Source organism: Rhinatrema bivittatum, chromosome 13 (assembly GCF_901001135.1).
Source record: "Rhinatrema bivittatum chromosome 13, aRhiBiv1.1, whole genome shotgun sequence".
NCBI lineage: Eukaryota > Metazoa > Chordata > Amphibia > Gymnophiona > Rhinatrematidae > Rhinatrema > Rhinatrema bivittatum.
Window position 1 is genome coordinate 61,147,295 of NC_042627.1, and position 20,690 is coordinate 61,167,984.

The following is a 20,690-nucleotide window of genomic DNA, read 5'->3' on the forward strand; positions in this document are numbered from 1 at the left end:
CCTTACACCGCAAGGGGATAAAATTTTCCTTGATGTTCCCTGCGCGTCTGCGAATTTGGCACGCGGATAAAACACCCTTGTTCGAGACCCCGGAGCTGGCGCAGGAATTTATGGACACTCTGAATAAATAACTCGCCTTGTCATGGGGCGATCGAGAAGCAGAGTTCTTCCTGCTCTGCCTGCTTCGCTGGGAGCGGAGGGCTGCACCTCAGGGTTTTTGTTTTGGAGCTCCTGGGCCTTTGACTCCGCGAGGGACGACTGGATTTGATGTGGATTACCCCAGCTCTGATTTTTACTGTGCCGATGGGACTGCATAGTAGGTCTGCAGGCTTGTCAGAGGGCCTTTTGGTCCATTATGTTTTTTTTTCTTCTTTTTTTTCGCTCGAGTTGGCAGGTCTGGGGTTTTTTTTTTCTCAGGCTTGGCTCTCCTGCTGAGGTGTAGTTGGCCATGTGTTTTTTTTTCTCTCTTTACTAAGGGCGCTTTTGAAGCCCGTAGCGGCCCCTTTGGACAAGCGGGTTTTGTTTTATTTTCATTTAAACTTTTATTTTATTTTTTTTAATATAATTCCTCCTTGGACCCTTTTTTACCATTGTTGGTAGCCGTGTCCCTCTTTTTGCTGAGGATGCGGCGCTTTAGTCTGGTTTCTGTGGGGGAGACTGTTTATTGTACTTATGTGTGCTCCTTTTACCATTGTTGGTAGCCGTGCCCCTCCCTTTGTTGAGGACGCGGCGCTTTGGTCTGATTTTTGTGGGGGAGACTGTTTCTTGTACTCATATTTTTTTTCCTATTTTACGTACTTCACCTTTTTGACAACACACTGTTTTCTCACCTCTGGTACCAATGTAATAGCGCTGGGTGGTTGTGTTTGATTTTCCATGCCTGCTTCTTGTATTTGCCAGTTCTCTTTTGTGGTGTATTACTGGTTTGTATGTTTGTATATTATTCTATATAAGAGTGGGTTCCCGGACTCATCAATACGGGATTCTCATGTCTTCCTTAGAAGGAGACATCAGTAGGGGATTGGATATGGGAGAGTGGGGGGTGGGGGGTGGGAGGGCGTTGGGAGTACGGGTGGGGGGGGGGAACTCAGGGGAGGAGTGTGGGGGAGGGGAGGGTTAAGGTGGGGAATTGGGGAGTTGGGGAGGGGGGGAGGGTGACATGTCGGATAATATTTCAGTTTCGGCAGGCGGAGGGGTTGGGAGTTAGGTGTACCTACTGTGGTTTAGTTGGATCCGGGAGAATGGTGTGGTTGGCGGTGGTGGCCCCGGCTGGGAGGGCCTCTGCCGTCCCTATTACTCTGACCGATTGTGACATCCTGTGTTCTATTCTATGGTATGAGTAACTCCACTAGATTTATCTCGTGGAATGTGTGCGGCCTTCACTCTCCTATTAAACGCACCAAAGTACTTTCTCATTTGAAGAAACAGTCGCTGGCGGTGGCCTTTTTACAAGAGACCCACCTTACGGACGAGGAACACGAAAAACTTAGGCGCATGTGGGTGGGGGAGGTGAGGTACGCCTCCGCCACTTCTAAATCCGCGGGCGTGGCGATTCTTTTTCGTAAGCAATTCCCCATTGTTATAAACAAAGAAATAAAAGATCCCCAGGGACGCTACTTGATTCTGGTGACCGAGCTTTATAATCAAACGGTAGTACTTTGTAACTTGTATGCCCCCAACACTTATGATCCTGGGTTCTATCGTAGTTTGTACGCCCATTTAATTCCCTATTTGTCTGATATTCTAATTATTGGGGGGGATTTTAACACCATTAGGGATCCCCAATTGGATGCTTCTCAGAGTCGTCGGCGGGATGCGGGAGTTGGTAGGGGCCCTGCGATGCTGGAATCTAGCCTCCATTTAATGGATGTTTGGCGGGACCTACATCCCACTGAGCGTGATTTTACACACCTTTCCAGGGCGCATTCTTCCTTTTCACGCATAGATTACTTTCTTGTGAGTACCCACGCCTTTCATAGGGTTGTCGAGGCGGGTATCGAGAGTATTGTGATCTCGGACCATGCCCCCCGTGTGGGTTGATATGGGATTTCAATCTCCTTTCACTTCCCCCAAAATTTGGCGATACCCCTACTTTCTTGCCCAAGATGAGAAATTTACAGAGTTTATCTGCACCAAATGGAAAGACTATACGGCCAATAACTCGCTTCATGAGTCTAACCCAGTGTTATTTTGGAGTGCGGCCAAAGCAGTGATGCGGGGTGAAATCATCTCTTATGTATCTCATCACCGGAAAACCCTTAATCATCGTATTATGACTCTTAATGCCCAGATGCGCCTGGCTAGAAGTCGGTTGATTCGTGCCCAATCTGAGGAAACGAGAGCGACCTATCTGTCTAAGCAGCATGCTCTTAATTCCCTTCTACACCAGAGGGCAAAGAAAAGCCTTCTTTATTATAAATTTAAACTCTATCAGTACAGTAACAAGACCGGGCGAATGATGTCTAACCTTATTAAGTCCTCGGGGGTCAGTAGATTTATCCCTGCGCTGCGTGAATCCCCATCTGCAGTGGTCAGAGACACGCCCTCTATACTGAAAGGTTTTCGTGATTTTTATTCTTCCCTATATGCTTCGGAAGGGTGGAATCCGGACGCTTGCCAGCGGTTTTGTGATCTAGTGTCCCTTCCTCGCCTGACCCGGGATCAATGTACTAGGCTGAACGCTCCCATCTCAGAGGCGGAGATACGTCTGGCAATTCGAAGTTCAAAAAATTTTAAAGCCCCGGGACCGGATGGGTTCACAGCGGAATTCTTTAAATTGTTGACGGATCAGGTGGCCAAGCCGATGTCTTTGATGTTCTCCGCTTTGGTGGCTCAGGGAACTTTCCCGGCTCATGCGAATTTGGCACATATCACCTTGATCCCGAAGGCTGGTAAGGACCCCCTCCTACCGGAATCTTATCGTCCGATATCTTTACTTAATTATGATCACAAGCTGCTGGCAAAAATCTTGGCGGACAGATTGGCTGGTTTCCTTCCGGCTTTGGTGGGGGAGCATCAGGCGGGGTTTGTCCGCCAACGTTATGCGCTCAATAATATTCGGAAAATCTTGAGTGCTATGACGAGTCAATGGATGTCCCACTCATACTTGGCTATTAGTTTTGACGCTGAAAAAGCGTTTGATAGGGTGGAGTGGGACTACTTGTTTTATGTCTTGCGACGATTGGGTTTTGGAGGTTTCTTCCTCCAGGCTATTCAACTACTTTACAGTGATCCGACGGCTTGTATAGTGGCTAATGGGGCGCAATCAGACCCCTTCCCGGTGGGCAGGGGTACACGACAGGGCTGCCCTCTTTCCCCTCTCCTATTCCTTTTACAGTTAGAGCCTCTGCTACTTGCTATTAATGGGTCTCGAGAGATTCGAGGTGTTCGCATGGGCGATGACATTTTTAAGCAAGTTGCTTTTGCCGATGATCTTTTAGTCTTCATCACTAAACCTCATTCGTCCCTACCCCCTTTACTGAGTTTGATTCAAGATTTTGGGAGGTTTTCTGGGCTGCGACTTAATAGGTCCAAATCTTTGGTATTGGCATTCCCTTGCACCCTGAGGGACACTTGGGTAGGCCCCTTCCCCTTACAGTGGGCGGGTGACGACCTCCGTTATTTAGGGGTTCATTTGCCTGGGAATCCGGAATACATATATCAAGCCAATGTACCCCGTTTGCTTCATCAGACCCAAAACACTCTGAAAACCTGGGGGTCCCTCCCCCTTTCGGTTACGGGGCGTGTTTCGCTTTTTAAAATGACCATCTTGCCAAAATGGCTTTACCTCTTGCAGAATGTACCCCTGCTCTTGAAACGTAAGGATTTGGCTGCCTTGGAGCGCTCCCTGCGCAAGTTCTTATGGCGGGGCGGGAAATCTAGACTTCCTTTACGGTGGCTACAAAATCCTTGGGGGATGGGTGGTTTAGGGGTGCCTGATCTTGGTCGTTATAATTTAGCCTGCAATTTGCGGCTTCTACGTAATTGGCTGATGGAGACCTCCCATTATACCTCTCTATCAGTGGACCAAGCTCTTTTGCATCCTCTGGCTCCGGCCTATGTGCTGCAGGCGGGTTCCAATCGCCTTCCCACCATTGTGTCCCAGGCTGCATTGGTTAAACCTCTTCGGCTTACTTGGCGACGTATTACCCGGCTTTTACAAGTCCCCTCCACATGTGCTTACTTTTTACCCCTCAGGGGGAATGTTGAGTTCCCTGCGGGGTCTCAGTCCGTTATGTTTAAGGAATGGGTGTCCAAAGACATTACCCACGTGGGACATCTGTGGACTCGTGAAGGGGAATTCATGCAGTTTGCGGCTTTTCGAGACTTGTACCATTTACGGGCTCCCCATATATTCCCATACTTGCAAGTCCGCCACTATGTGAATACTCTGCCGGCGGCGACTAAGGAGCTTTCCCTGTTTACTACACTAGACAGCCTTTTTCACTTTGAGCAGTCTAGGGCTCCTTCCTTATCTAGTTATTATAAATTTTTGCAGAACCGGCTCCGGATGGATGTTTGTTCCTATCTCGTAGAGAGGTGGAATAGGGATGGGGACTTTTGTCTTACAAGCCTGATTTTACGCAACTGTTTCCGGCGCATCGCCAGGATCTCAGCTAATATGTACTTTAGGGAAATGCAATTTAAATTTTTAAGTCGGGCGTACATTTCTCCCCAGATGGCGTATAATTCCGCCGTAGCTGCTTCATCTTCCTGTGTTCGCTGTCCGGGGACGGTGGGCACGCTGTCCCATGCTTTTTGGTCGTGCCCGTCGGTCCGCAAATTTTGGCGTAAAATAGCAGACTATCTGACAGATTTATTGGACGTGGTTCTGCCTTTTTCGCCCATGTGGTTTTTGTTTGGTTGCATTTCCCCCATTAGAGTTCGAGATCCTGGTGCGCGCCTTTTATTACAAAAAGCTAGTTTGGTGGGGAAAAAAAACTATTTTGTTGATTTGGCGTTCCCCGGAGCCCCCATCTTTTTGGGGGTGGAGGAATCAACTACATGCCATGATGACCATGGAGAGTATGGCGGCTCGGGGTTCACTGCGGCGGCGCCACCTATTCTCCAGCATTTGGAATCCCTATCTTCAGCGACTTCCTCCTCGGGCGCGTAGCCTTGCGCTGAATGACTGAGTGGGGACTGCCGCCTTCTACTCGGACTTGCTTCTGGATCCATACATTTTGCCAGGCCACTCCGTCTGTCTTCAATATTATGGACTATACTGTATTTCAGGGGGGAATGGGTTAGGGGGGAAGGGGTGGGGGGGGACTGGGGGGGGGGGGGAGAAAAGTTGTATCTGTTTGTTGGTTTGACTAACCTTTGGAGGGCTCAGGAAACACCCTCTTTGTTCTGTATTTTTGTGTAAAACCAATAAAAATTGTTAAACATAAAAAGCAATATTCTCTCAACTGCTTTTCCACCACCTTTTTTTTCCCCCAACTGACACAAATAGTTCTAAAAATAAACAAAATCTGAACTCTATAGGGAGCCTTTATAATTCTTCCTATTAACGTTATGACTCAGTATATAATCCTCATGTTAAGAATGCAATCAATAATTATCACAGTCTGGTTTTTCTCATTTGGTTTCATTGGTGCTGGTACAAGGTGTCAAAAACTGGCCACAGAATAGAACAAAATACTACCGTTCAAATCATAACTTAGATTTACTCGGAAAATAGCTTTTAAAATGTACAGAAACAATGCACAACAGAGCGCACAGAAAAGCAATCCCAAAAAATAAAAAAAAACCTGTGCTATTTTGTTTGCAAAATCCTGCATTTAAATATGTGGGAAGAGCAGACCTCTGTGCCACCCTGCTCCTTTCCCCGCCCCCCACCCACACATGCTATTAATGTTCATGCTGAACTATCAGATTTAAAATATATATATATATATATATATATATATATATATATATATAGGTTTCAGACTGGCATTTGCAGCAGGAAAGGACATTTCATTATCGAATGTACAAAACCTGTCTTTTTTTTTTTTTTTTTTTTTTTTAGCTCAGCAGCATACCAAGACGTAGGCTGGGTTACAGACAGTATGTGCGGGGGACCATGCAGAGAATATACACCAGAGACAGCGCATCTACACACTGATTGCACATTTTCTGCAGGATTAGGACAGCATTTCAGTGGCAATGCCATATGCTGCTATATTCTCGCTCGCACATAAAAATACTGACTTTGAACACCTTCTTTATTAAAAAAAAAAAAAAAAAAGTTATTTTAAAAAATAAATTTAAAAAAATGCACAGTAGAGGCTGAAGTTCACAATTCCTGAGCTGCATACACAGACAAATAGATAAAGCTACTTAGGGCCTCTGGCAGTCCCTCCCAGGCTACAAAACAAATATCTTTAGATGGTTTCAGGGGCTATCTGGCTCTGATTTGCAGAGATTTATTCTTGCACATAGTTTTGTTTTGGGGTTTTTTTGCACACCTGTGAACTTTCACGGAATAAAGGCCTTGGTGACCTGTTGTACATCCTTGACCCTCTACTGCACAAAATGTAAACTACTAACCCTAACTTACAAATCACTCAAAGACAAGATTCTGACCTACCTACGGAGGCCTCTCATCCTGTTTACACCTATACACAAACTCAGGCACGTCTAGGGGGTCCCCTCATGATAACCAGACAGAAGACCTTCGCAGGTTCTGTCCCTTCATTATGGAATTCCTCACCGTCCCACGTTAGATGGGCTCCGGATCTCCTACCCTTCAGGAAACTGGTCAAAATAAATCTTGGCACTGTGAATCAGCATTTGACATCAACTCATAACACAGACACTACTAACCATGTTGGACATAATCCAAAAAAAAACTGTATCTGCCACATATGCATGGTCTGCTTTTACAGCAAGGATAAGTTGGCATAAAACCCACCAAGGCTTTGTATAGAGCTCCTACGTTATTGATATCTATACCTTATTGCACTGTTTAGATATTATCTCACCTTGGGGGTCATTTACTAAGCCATGGTATTTTCCCACAACTATTCCAGAGGTCTGGAGCCTACAAGAAAGGTATGACCAGGTAGGGTGATTGGGGAAGTTACGTTGGAGGCCGGGGGGGGGGGGGGATTATTTATTTATTTATTTTAGAGGGGGTGGGGCCTGTGACATGACTATTTCTGTGCTTTTTTTTTTTTTTAAATTCCCTCTACTGAGGCTGCCTCAAGGCGTGGCGGTGTAGTGGGGGGAGGGGTCTCACAAGAGGTTTTGTCACACTTGAGGGAGGGGTACTTTAGGCCCTTTAAATAACTGCCCGTTAGCGTCCCAGTGCTCCCAGGGAAAGTTAGCTACAGAATTGTAGCCGATTTTCCTGAAAATAATGCGGCAAGCTGTGTTATTTCATCTGCTTAAAATTATCCAGTAATGAGCTTCTTTGCATGCACAGGAGCTTGTTACCATTCTTGCATTACTGGAGGGGGGAGGGGGGAGGGGGGAATGACTACCTTACTTTATCGCTGCACCAAGACATTTATTCCGCAGTAAACATCTAACGCAGCTTGGTAAATGACCCCCTTAGTTATGCATTTGCTGTATCCTCACAAACATGTATCTAACCACGGTACCCTCTGTACCTATCTGTAATCATATTAACCCAATATGCCAAACCTGTCAACACACTGTTACTGAGCAAGCTGCACCATCATATCAGTTGTGATACACCTTGAACTCTCAGAGACTGTAAGCCCCCCTTGGGATAGCTAAATACCTACAGTACATGAATGCAATCTACTTTGAAGTCTCACGAAAGGCGGAATATAAATTAAAAAAAAAATGAGAGAGAGAGAGAGAGAGAGAGAGAGAGAGAGAAGGAAGAGTTACTGCAGTTTTAACCAAACTGGGAAAATATTCCTTAAATACCTCTCCTACCCAAACATTTCACTTTTCTGCATTTAACATGTGGGCTTCTTTAGGAAGCACTGGCACTGTGTAATGCAGTTGTTGCCATGGTAAGCCTAGGTTTAGGGAAGACTGACGAAAATCTGCACATACACAGCTATTAACGCCATCAATCTTTAGCCCAGCAAATCTATTTAAATAAAGCACAATCTGCTTTATTAAGCAAAATCCGGTGGCAAGGTGGAGAGCTGGCCCTGCTGTGGGGGGGGGGGGGCAGGTCACTGGAAGAGGGGTAAGCCAAATGGTCTTGACCTTTGGCGAGCGACAAAGGAGCGATGCTATGGCTTTGGCCCTCTGTGTAAAGGCGGTTAGGGAGAGAAGTATGAGCCAGGCTGGCGGCTGCTATACTTTATGCCCTGCCGATGTTATTAGTACTAGCTATGGATACATTTAGTTTATTGATTTTAATTGCATTTGTATTTTTATACTTGTTTGATTTTGATTGTATATTGATTCTAATTGTTGACATTTTTGCTGCTAGCCACCTTGAGTAGCATTTTATACTAGAAAGGGGGGAATATAAATTGAAATGGTACTGAATTGTACTGTAAATAATTTCACTGTTACTTGTTCTTGTTTGAGTAGACTGTTGACACTATTGCGGGCACCAGAATTGGGGGGGGGGTTGTTTTGTTTTTTTTAATCAGTAGGGAAGCCCGTGGGTTCTGGAAATGTTCTCATATGGTATAATAGGTGTCTTCTTGTACTGCTTGGACAAAAGGAACCATGAAGCGAAGAGCACCACCTAGCAACCTATCATGAAACACACATCTTGCATTCACTTGACCAAAAGCGCCATGGGGACAATTACTAGGGATTTTATTTCCATGCAGGGGAACTAGACAAGATGTCCTCTATACCCTTTAATATCTGCAATAGCTTTAGACCCTCTGGCAATTAAACTTTAGGTTTTTGTAGAGCATGAAAGAGTCCAGCCAGGAGGAATGGAGAATAAATTGCTCCTCTAGGCAGAGACTTGCTTCTACTGTTAGAACCCACAGAGATCCAGACCCAGGGACAGAGACATTACTGATGCTTTTGGTAGGGATGTGAATTCATTCAAATCAGCTTCGGAGATTTACATGCTCGATTTACAAATTCCTCTCAAACAACACACATCCACCAGACCCATCAGAGAAGCCTACAAAGGATCACTCCGCGTCCCCCAAACCAAAACCACTCACTACCTAACTTTCAGAGACCGAGCCTTTTCCACAGCCGGTCCTTCATTATGGAACTCTATCCGTCCGGATCTGAGACAAGAACCATGCCTACCGACTTTTAGAAAAAGGCTTAAGACTTGGCTATTTAAACAAGCCTTCCCAGATCCGAACTAAACGATAGCAATTTTACAAGAGACAGCAAACTATACAAGAGAACTCACATTATAATGTAAATAATGTAATCCCTACTGTTCGGCTCTCTTATTCTATTTTCTCTTCCCAGTTTAAGACCCTTGTTGTAATGTAACTTTTGTTCTCTTTGCACTTGTTTGTTTCATATCTTGTTCTCACCCCTTGTTTCATGTAAACCGGCATGATGTGGTTTCTAATCATGAATGCCGGTATAGAAAAACGTTAAATAAATAAATAAATAAATAAATATTTAATTTTATGTGGGCAAATACAGGTTACACACATAAAATTGATCTTATGTACGTAAAATGTCATTTACGGGCATAATTTCTGAAAACTAATAGAATCAAACTGGATTTTCAGAATGAAAATCCCAAATACTAGCCAAAATAAAAGTGATCCTAATATTTTTGGCTGCACACCTCTAACGTTTGGACCATTTTCTGGTAATCTCTCTCTATTATAAAACATATTAATGGCTCCAGATGATCATTGCATGGCATCTGCGCAAGCACGCATGCAATTTCATCACTTGCAGTGGGGCTGCAGCCCGCGAGGGCACAGCATTGGTGCTGGCACCAATGGAACACTGATTGCAGTGGAAGGGCTTGGTGAGGTTTTCCAGGTCCCTCCAGCACAAGAAAACAACAACAAAAAAACCTTGATGCTCCAGCAGCAGAACATCTGGTAGGTTTCCCAAGCCCCATCAACACAAGAGAAAGAGGAGCTGTGGTGCTGGCCAGGAAGAGGTTGGTGGAAGCTCCTGGGAGACCCGCAATGGAGCGGGCATGAGGAAAGGTTGGTGAGGGTTTCAGGGCCCCAAGAGCACAAGAGAGAGAGTTGCAGTAGCAGTAGGTGGTCTAGTGGTTGTTCTTAGGCCCCACCAATGCTAGCAATAGGGAGGAGTGGCAGTGCCAGCAGAAGAGCAGGTGGTGTTTCTCAGACCCCACCAGCAGAGTCAGAGTCAGAAAGTGGACTAAGAGACAAGCAGAAAGGTGAGAAGGTGGGGGCTGCGAAAGACTGAGGAGAGGGGGGACTGTGAGAGTAGGGGGATTTGGATGAGGAGAATGCACATACCCCTCCTGCATACCACCATACACCCCCCTCCTCACCATATCCTGTCCTCACACACACACACTCCAACATTCCCTACCCCTTCCCTACCCCTTCCCAACACACCCCCAACCTCTCACTCACACACATGCATCCTCACACTACCAAGCCCACCTCCCCCTACAAACCCAATTATACACATATCAACCCCACCCCTTCCTGCTCCCACAATTCTATGCTCTCTCTCACACACACACAAAAGAGAGGGAGTGTTACTCCTCACCCAACTCACTCTTACTCCAATCTCACCACCACTCTTGCCCCCACACACACAGGAGGGGAAGAAATACAGAGCAAGTGGAGAATGCAAGAGGGACGTGAATAACTCCCCACCTGCACCCCTCTCAATTCTCTCCCAGTCAGCCCACACAATCACATACCCACTCTCCGACATCCCTCAACACATACTCCTCTCCCCACACACCTCCTGTCATTCCCTGACACTTCCACACTCCAATACACAAATCCTCCACACCCAGTCACTCCCCAATACCCAACCGACATCCCCACCCCAGTCACTCCACCTACACTCTCCTAATCACTCCCAGACACTACATTCCACACACATACCCTGTTACTCACACACACTCCCCCAGTCACTCCCCATCACGCACCCACCCCATAACACAAACACAGAATCCCCCCACACACACATGACTGGAGGCGAGGGGTGGGGAGCAAAGTGGAGTGTGCACATCCCCAGCTCACTCCCCCTTAATTTGCACAACAAACATACACACCCAGAGTGTGGAGGGGAGAATGTGGCAAGTGCAAGGGGAAAAGAGTACATCCCTGGATACACACCCTTTCCCTCTCCCCTTCCCACAACACAGACACATGAGGGAAGAGGAGGGGAGAAAGGGGAGGGGAATAAGTGGAAAGCGTATATACACATACTCACTTATCCCCCTCCTCCCCGAACTAACTTACAAAGGGAAGAGGGGAATCTGAGGGAGGAAGGGTATGCAGAAACTGGGGATTGGTTCCCCCCCCCCCCCCCCCCGAACACACATACCTCACAATCCTGCGTATACATCCCGTACACACACACCATGCCACACGAGTGGGGAGAAGAGGGGTAGGAGAAGAATGTGCAGAGTGCAAGGGGAAAAGTGCACTCACACTCCCTACAAGCCTTCCAACCCATCCCCCCCCCCCCCGACACACACACACACACCTCTTCCCCCATTTCTCCACCCCAACAGAGCAAGTAAAAAGACATCTATAATGTATATTCCAAGGTCATGGAGCCATAAAATACATTTTTTGAAGTTCCAATGCAGGTTTTTTTTTGGGGGGGGGGGGGTTTCCATTAACATCCACATACACTCAATCAAAAAGGATAAGAAGGAAGGGCAAGGATAAGAATTCTATAGCTCTCTCCCCACCCGTCTTCTCATTAACGTCACTGGCCCCACCCAGCCATTCCTTGCACTTTCCACCCAGGCTTGGACACAAAAGTCTAGAACGGAGATACCACTGGCAGGGTAGGTGAGCGAAGCAAGCAGGGGTGCAGCCCCTAGTTATTAAAAACAAAAAAAAACCTCAATGAGTTAAGGGAAGAAACTCAGAGCAGAACTCAAAGACTCTAGCATAAACAAGTGAACAGGCTAAAACAGCTCTTCTGACAACCTGTCTGATCCAATTCACTGTAAACATCAAAAAGGAAAAAAAAACCAGTTAAATAAAGGGAAAAAAAAATCTCCTGAAAGGCCGGCCCAGTGGCTCAGTAGTAGAGCTGTGCACCACCATGAGGTAAGTCCTCGGTTCAGTCCCCAAGTTAGAGAATCCGCTCCCTGGATTGCCTGGAGCTGGAGATGAGGAGGAGGAGGTGAACACAAAAACAGACAAAGGGCCAGGGGATAAACACTGTGAATTACTAAAGGCTGAAGGATGGAAATGAAGAAAACGATGCCTGGGGGTAACCTGCTTGGTGGTGGTTACTACCTTAACAATATGCATGGGGATTGCTACCCTTAACCAATAAGCCTTGATGCTTTTGATGCAACTGCTCTCCACTTTCACTTTGCTCTCCGCTTTGAAGGCATGGGGAGTGGGGGAGGGAAGGGAAAGGAGTTGGATTCAGACAACAATCAACACGGACCCTGACTTTAATGGTCTATGGGGTACTGATCCGCAGACATAAGGGAAAAAGCACAGGACTGCTTCTACGGCCAAGTTCAAAAGCAAACCAAGCAGCAGTGTCTGAATTTTCAAGAAGGCTCCTCACCCAGTCAAAATGTTGCTTTGTTAATATATAAGGCTTGGGGGTAGCCAGCACGGAGCAGCAATTACTACCCTTAACAGAAACCTGGGGTTAGCCAACACGGAATGGCAGTTGCTACCATAGGAAACTCGCTGGGTAGACCAGATGGACCATTTGGTCTTTTTCTGCCTTCAGTGCTATGTTACTATGGAAGCAGCACGCACAGATCCCGAGAGGGGAGAGAGTTATGGTCACTCTTCAAGGGCGACACAGTGGCCTGATTTCAGGGCCCATGGTTGCAGGCTTCCGGGAAACCTTTCCCGTGCAAGGCCTCCCAGCCCAGGAATATCACTGCAAGGACCAGACAGACAGTGCTTTGGGGTGGGAAAGATAAAATAAGGGAGAAATCCTTGAGCTGTTGCGAATGAATGCTTACAATGCCGGATCTTCGCGCCAGCTCTGATTTGAGCTGGAGGCCCAAAAGGAGCAGGAGGAAACTGCCGGGTCAACAAAAAATATATATAAAAAAAGTATCCCTGAAGCTGTTCATGTGCGTCCATTTTTATTATTTTACAATGAATGCTGGGGTGTGCAGACCTCTGAGTATTTTACAGGTGGAAGGTTACTATGGCAATCATTCATCGCTCTGAAAAAAAGAGAGGTGTACTCTCCTCCGCAGGGTGCATCATACATTTTCCTCACTGCACGTGTTGAGAAAAAAAAAAAAGTGTTGCATTTTTCAGTGTGGATTTTGAAAATGGAAAGTTTGTTTATGGAGCTCCAGAACATAAAAATGCTCTCCCCACTAATAGTGCCATAATTTTTCCAGCATCTGCCCATTAAATGAAAATTTAAAAAAAAAAAGGGGGCGAGGGCCTTCCTTCAATTTGCAAGTATTAGGACCTCAGCGTTCATAAACTGCAAAGGCATCTAATTGCCTCGTCAGGATGGTTAAGAGCTGTGTGGAAAGCCTATTTTTTGTTTGTTAAACATACAAGTAAACCACATGGAGGGTAGGGTGCCATTTCTTTTTCTGCTGCCTCATTACCTTGCTTAGCTGCTGCTCGGAGGCAAAGCCCAAACCAAACACCGTGTTTGCTCTACTGTCTGCCCACTGGCCGAACTTCTGCGACGTTTTGGTGAAAGTCATGTTAGGCGTGATTGTGCTGTTTATTATCACCTGTGAAATTAAATGAAATAATCAGACATTTATATCACAGTAGGTATTTGCCTCTCACAACAGAGACCTCCAAATTATCCCAACATAAAACATTTTATTGTTCGAACGACTATATATATATATATATATATATATATATATATACACACACACACATACATACATACATACCAGGGGCATGATTCAAATATCCTCTCTTGTATAAATATACTTGAATTGTAATTGCTGTTCAACAGTAAGCCTTTGGACTTTGACATCATCCATACACCCAATTATATTATTACATTAAATATACTATTCAACTCAGATAGTTATACATTTTTATGTCGCAACCCCTATTGGTCACATTATTAACCTGTATTACTGCTGCACTAAACAAATAATCTGCCTAGCTGTTTCTGTTAAACTGTTATTCTGTAAAAGTTATGTTGGTTACACTGTAAAGCTCTGTTGCTGACTCCACGTTGCCTGTAAACCGATATGATAGCCAACAACGAATGTCGGTATAGAAAAAAAACCTTAAATAAATAAATAAATAAATAATGCTCTAGTATCACGCATTTGATTTTAAAATGTATTATTTGGAAAATAATAGGAGAAATAGTGGTTTATCAATAAATCAGTCCACTATAAACTGTGGTTCATAATCCTAAGAACCAGGGAAGAGGTTATGACTGCAGATTTTTCTTCTAGGACACAATGCAATTCAAAAGCATTCTTTAGTTTAGCAGTGGGAGTTTCTTCCTGCAGAATACACAAACATGTCCAACACGCAAACGATGCAATAATTAAGTGACTCATGTGAGACAGCTTAATTAACATGGGCACAATACATTCCGGCAATGCACCTGGTTTGTTTTTGAAGCAGAAAATTTCCAACTATCAATTACACTAAAAGAAACATTTGCTAAATGGCCATCTACAACCAACCAATCTGTTTCAAAATTCAACAGACTATAACTCATTTGGGAAGTCTATCACAAAATTCCGTTAACCATTTCTGGTTAAACAAACACATTTAGGCCCAGATAAATTAGGAGACACGTTCCATTAATTTTATTATTTTTTTTAAGGGGTTGGGGGAAGAGTTTCATGTAGCTGGTTCAGTTGTGGGATAATTGCTCTTGAATTATTTTATGTGAATCAAACTATACATGCATTTAATTAACATACACTGAACAGCCGGGAATTACAACAACACATTTCACTCTGGAGTTTCACAATACTTGTTCCAAATTTTGCTTTCAAGTAACTTGTTTTTTTTGTTTGTTATAATTTTATACTAATTTCTGGTCCATATCCATTAAAATGTGTAAATCAATCAGTTTACACAGGTACAAAATGTTGTTACCCCCTTCGCCATCTTCGTTAAAACGATATTCAAGTACATTGAAGGAAATATTCCACAGCGTCCACCAAAATGATTACCTGAAAATGTAGGTTGTGTCATGGTTTTTGTAACCATGGGAATGGATTTGCAGGTTACGCACCACAAATAAGAAATGAGCCTTGCCTACTCCTTTGCAAAGAGTTATGGAATCTGAGTTTGAAACCTATCACTACTAATACAGTAAGACAGTATTGACAACTAGGGTTACACAGAAATTAGTATGAGGATAACTTTCAAACAGGTGCATGCAGCGGCATATATATGGGTACGCGGCCACATACATATCTGCTATAGTATTTTATAATGCGCGCATATGATACGTGTGCGTTTTATGTTCTATCATGCAACAAATGCACATACATGGTCTTATGTGTGAATACATGCAATGCATTGAAACTGCATATCTCAATGGACTGAATTCATGCGTTTCCCACCTGTTTTAAATATATATGCAAGCATATTTTAAATATGAAAGGATTTACGCACGCAAGTCAGCCAATTTTAAAACATGCGCATATTGAGGAAATTAGCCAGTTTACCAATTAGTCTACCAGTTCCCCCAGTCCTTCTACAGGTAATCAAGACCCTCCTGGTTCTTCAGCCTGTACTCCCTAGTCCAGACCTCCCACCCCTCCCCAGTCCCCTCCTAATCCACCCAGACCTCCCTCTACTACACTATAAACACATTTGATATCACTTACGCCAGATAATTAGGTGTAAAAATACACAAGAAAATTGGAAAACTTACGTGTGAGTCTTTTAAAATAGCAACTTACACGCGTAAACTGTTACGTCCGCCCCAGAACGCTCAAAAGACTGACCCTCTTTTTTACACACATGTATTTGTGCATGAAAATGAACATACGTACTTTTTTTTTTTTTTTTTAACTTCTATAAAATGCAGAACCTACTTTCATACATATATACTACAGTTTTTCATGTGCAACATTTTGAAAATAGGCCCAGCGGCACATAGGAGAACTGGGTTTGATTCCTGAGCCCGACTCTTGCTCCTCAGGCTGACTGGTCATGCATTCACACCCTCTGGGTGGAAATCTTTGTCAGTGTGCAATGAACACACATAGAAAATAGATATTCACATGGCCAATACTCAAAAAGGGGCTTGTCCAGATAACCTGAACTAGCCAGATAAACCCCAAGGTTTGAATATCTGGCCCAGCCAAACAGATATATTTTATCCAGCTAAGTCTTTAAGGAGATACATTTTATCCTGATAAATACTAAGCATACTGGGGAAATTAACAATTGAATAACTTGTCTAAGTCCAATATTCAGTTTGCTGAATAAGTTATTTAGTTAAGCCTTGATGTGCCTCAGAGCAAGTTTAAAGTTATCCAGATATGTGTAGCCAGACAACTCTACTTTAACCAGCTATAATGATAGTCACTAGTTAAGTGCCAGGAAACTTTATTCATGTATATTTTGCACCCACTTATCTAGTTATAAGCTGAATACACCTTGATAACTTTAAACCTGATTAGGTTTAAAGTTATCAAGGTAAACTTAGCCAGGTCATTTTATTCAGGTATATTCAGGGGGGACGTTTATCCTGCTCAATATTCATGAAAGCTCATCTGGCTAACTTTAGCCGGATAAGTTATCCGTTCTCTGCTTTTCTGAGTATTAGCCTCATAGTGGTCGGACTTGGGATGCCCACGTGCCTGAAGCCGCAACCCGAGTGGGTTTTGTTTTTTCTTAATTTAAAAACATGGGGGTGAAATAAACTGAGTAATTGCAAATAAAGACTCGTAGCACCACAGCCCACTACAAGCCATTCCACATTATCTGAAATTCAAAAGCAAGAGAAGGAAACAGGTAAAGACAAAATTACACAAACGCACGCGCACACAGGCTGAGGAGTCAATTTTCAAGCTGCTCACTCTGGGACAAAGCCTGTGTGTACTTTTTGCCTGCGAGCTTCGCACTAAATTCTAAGTGCGGGTAGATGTGTAATTTCTCTGAGTAGAAAACGTGCACGCGGTCCCTTGTGCCTGCTTTCTGTGTAGGTAGAAGTTTGCTGGAAAAGTGCGACCAGAGATCTGAAAATGCGATCCACGTGCGTGGTTTTCCACCCCCCCCCAAAAAACAGGCCATGGGGGGATGCCTCCTCTCGCTGCAGTGAAAGGTCCAGGTGTTGTAGAACCACAGGCGGATTTCTAGCTGCATTAAGCTGCAGAAGCACGCCGGCATTTTTGGCGCACGCACCCACCCACCCACTCACGAACGGCTGTTAGCCTTTGAAAACAGACTACAATACATGCGAGCTAGAAGTGCGCATAAAATTATAGTGCCTGTCACTTACTGATCACCCATCATATCTCTCCAAACATCCCCCCCCAAACCCCCTACTTCCTCCTTCACACTATGACTGGAATGCATTTTATGATTCATTTATATGTTCTGGTCAATATAATCTTTTGCTCATTTTATTCTGACCTCAGGAAGGGAATAATAGCTCCCAAAAGCTAGTCAAGAAATGTATTTAGTCATTCCAACGAAAAGTATCACCATTTTTTTTTCTTTTTAACAACCTTTATTCCGTGCATGCAAGAGGATTAACACAGCAGCCACACTACTTCACTGTAAACAATGTGAGCCATTTAAAACTGCCCTCTGGTTTTCAAGCCCCGAGACCTCATTCATGTGGATATTTTTCCCAGAAATACTTTCTATTAGGGAGCTGAAAGAGTAATGAGTCTACCGATTTAGCTTCTCACATTTCCATTGGCGGCAGAGCTTCAGATCCCCTCCTCCCTCACTATTATCATCTCATCTGTGTCTGTCAGTACACAATCAGGCCAACTACACAGGTTTTGAATTTTCCCTTTTCATTCAAACCTCCTCCCCACTTAGCAACCTTCTAGCAGCTGCAGTGATGAACTCCATTGTAGAGTTCAGTAGGCCAGAGTCAGAGAGAGAGAGTGTCATAACATTTTCATATCAAGGACGTAATGCTCATGACATTATTTCAGTCTGCACTTCCCCGGGCAACTGTGTTTATCATAGGGTTGCCTTGCTCTTAATTTACAAACCAGAATAAAAATGTATTTTTCTTTAACCGATGCTTGGCAGTTTAGGTTGTCGGTGCTAAGCTAACAAATGGCAGGTTATAAAAAGGTAAAAAAAAAAGAGAAAAGAAAGATTCTCATTGCCATATTTCCCAGATCCCCCACCAACTCTCCAAATCTGCAGCACATTTAAAAGAGCAGGATGAAATAGCGGAAATATTTCCCCCTTTTCCCAAGTGGTACTGCTACGGCTTGTGGTACGGCCATTGCACTCTCCCTACTCCCTTCCTCATAGCCACTCCTACTACTGCTGCCCTGGGCTAGAAGCCAACAGGATCCAATGCATAGACAGAGATCATGGAGAGTAGCCACAGTAAGTTCCACCATGGACTATGAGATCCCCTCCCCCCCCTCCCCCTGCCTCCCCCGAACAGGAAATGGTGAGTAAACCTTCACAGGCAATGAAATCAGGGAAGAGGGCAATAGCTGGGTAGCCAAAGGGTTAGTTTTAGAAATACAACTTGACGAGGGGAAGAAAAAAAATCAGGCTTTTGCCTACACCTCTAGAAAGTCTAGAATCAACTTTAATTGAAAGCTATTACACACAGTACATATACATTTTGAACAAAAAAAAAAACAAACCCTCAGATGTGTGTTTGGGCAAAACAACAAGTAAGAATTTTACAAATACCCCTACTCTTTCTATACTATCTCCCCTCTTACCAGTTGATTTTCAAAGGCCTACGCGTGCAAAAACCGTGAGATACACGCGGGACTCGGACCAGTGCACGCTGTGTAGATTTTAAAAGGCTCCCGGTACGCGCATAAAAATGGTTTTCTGAAAAAGGGGCGGGGCATGGGCAGGACCGTAGGTGGGCTGGGTCTGTAGCATGAATCCAGCATGTAAGTATTTACGTGCACAAGCACGCATCGGGGTCTCCAACTGCATAACTTTACTTCTGCTATGAACGGTGTGCGAGTATTAGGGTGAAAGGGAGGAAAGTTAGCTAGGGGATTTAGGAAGTCCTCTCCTTTACTGAGATGCGAACTGGAAAAAAAGGCCTATTGCGTGATCACACGTACCTACTAAAATTCCCCCCACTTATGTGCTTGAGATAGCATTCGTGCACACATGCGTGCGTCAACATAAAAATCATATGCACATGTACGCGTGGATAGCCAATTTTATAACTTGCACGCATGTTATAAAAATCGGTAAGTCAATGTGAGTGCACTGGAAAATAATCGCACATGTGCACATGCATGAGGGTCTTAAAGTTTACTTCTTTGGCTTCCACAAGAGCATTGCACATTTCTCCAGAATGTATCGTCATCTACAAAAACCCGGAAGCAGATAAATTTGAGTTGTGTTGTGCCCTTCTTCCAAATTATACCAAATAATAGATCTCCTCTAAAGCATGAAATTTGAGATTAAATAAAACAATACTTGTGTGCCTCTCTCTCTGCCCAGTAGCTGCTTGCGTATCACCATCTGAACGTTCCTGATTTTTATATTATTTGTATGGCACTATCAGATATACACAGCACAGTGGAGAGACACGTAAGAGAGACAGCCCTTGCTCCTTGGAGCTTACAGGCTAGTCAAGACAGACAAGAGTACAAAGAAAACAAAAGATAAGATCTAAAGTGTAAAGGTAGGTTAATTAGTGGGGTTTGAGGACAGGACCATTTTATCTAACTGGGTAAAGCTGCAAGAAATTAGGTTATTGCTATACAAAACTATTTATAATACCGATCTGCGGAGGACGATGAATGGGAAGATATTTTTGTTAGTACTCGGAAATGCTCAATATCGGCCAATATTCAAGAGAATTGTTTTAAAATATTGTATCGATGGCACCTCACTCCAACTAGATTCCATTGCACATACCCACCACAGTCTGAAAATTGCTGGTGGAGCTGCGGGAATAAAGGTACTTATGTTCATATCTGGTGGCAATGGCTTCCAGTCACGCACTCCTGGCGGGCTATCACACAGTGGGCGTCCCGAATAGTGAAGGTGAGGAATGTCTATGATGCAAGCATTGTGTTTCTTGGCCTGCAAATCCAAAATGCTACTTTTCATCAACATCGCCTATGCCAACAAATGTTTATTGCAGCCCGCTGCGAATTAGCAAGGTGCCGGAAAAGTCCGGAGGTCCCCTGCTTTCAAGCTGTTTTAACTCGGCACTTTTAAACAGCAATGCCTGGAGCGGCTTACAGCTGTACGTTATAACCGATTACCGTCCTTCCAGGCCATTTGGGAACCATTATTGACCTGGCAAGATACCATGCCAAACTTGGAGTGAGGAACCTTATTACACAATGGTGTCATCATTCAGCAGAATTTTAGATATCGGAAGCTTTGACTAGCTTATCATTCCCCTATGACTGATGTCTTCTATTATCACCACTACCTTTCTTCATTTATATGATACATGTATGAATCTGCTATCATCCAGCCTCTCGATATTCTTCCTGAAAGTTATAGCCT

General features: G+C 44.2%; 1 protein-coding gene across 3 annotated transcripts in view; it reads right to left on the reverse strand.

The window, feature by feature from the left end:
* The window catches only part of HOMER2 (homer scaffold protein 2), a 117,436-nt gene that overhangs the window by 35,833 nt on the left and 60,913 nt on the right, over positions 1-20,690 (reverse strand). For all 3 annotated transcript variants that reach the window (XM_029575247.1, XM_029575246.1, XM_029575248.1), the window contains exon 3: positions 13,646-13,777. In XM_029575247.1, coding sequence (XP_029431107.1) covers positions 13,646-13,777 — 132 coding nt within the window. The remainder of the gene's footprint in view (positions 1-13,645; positions 13,778-20,690) is intronic.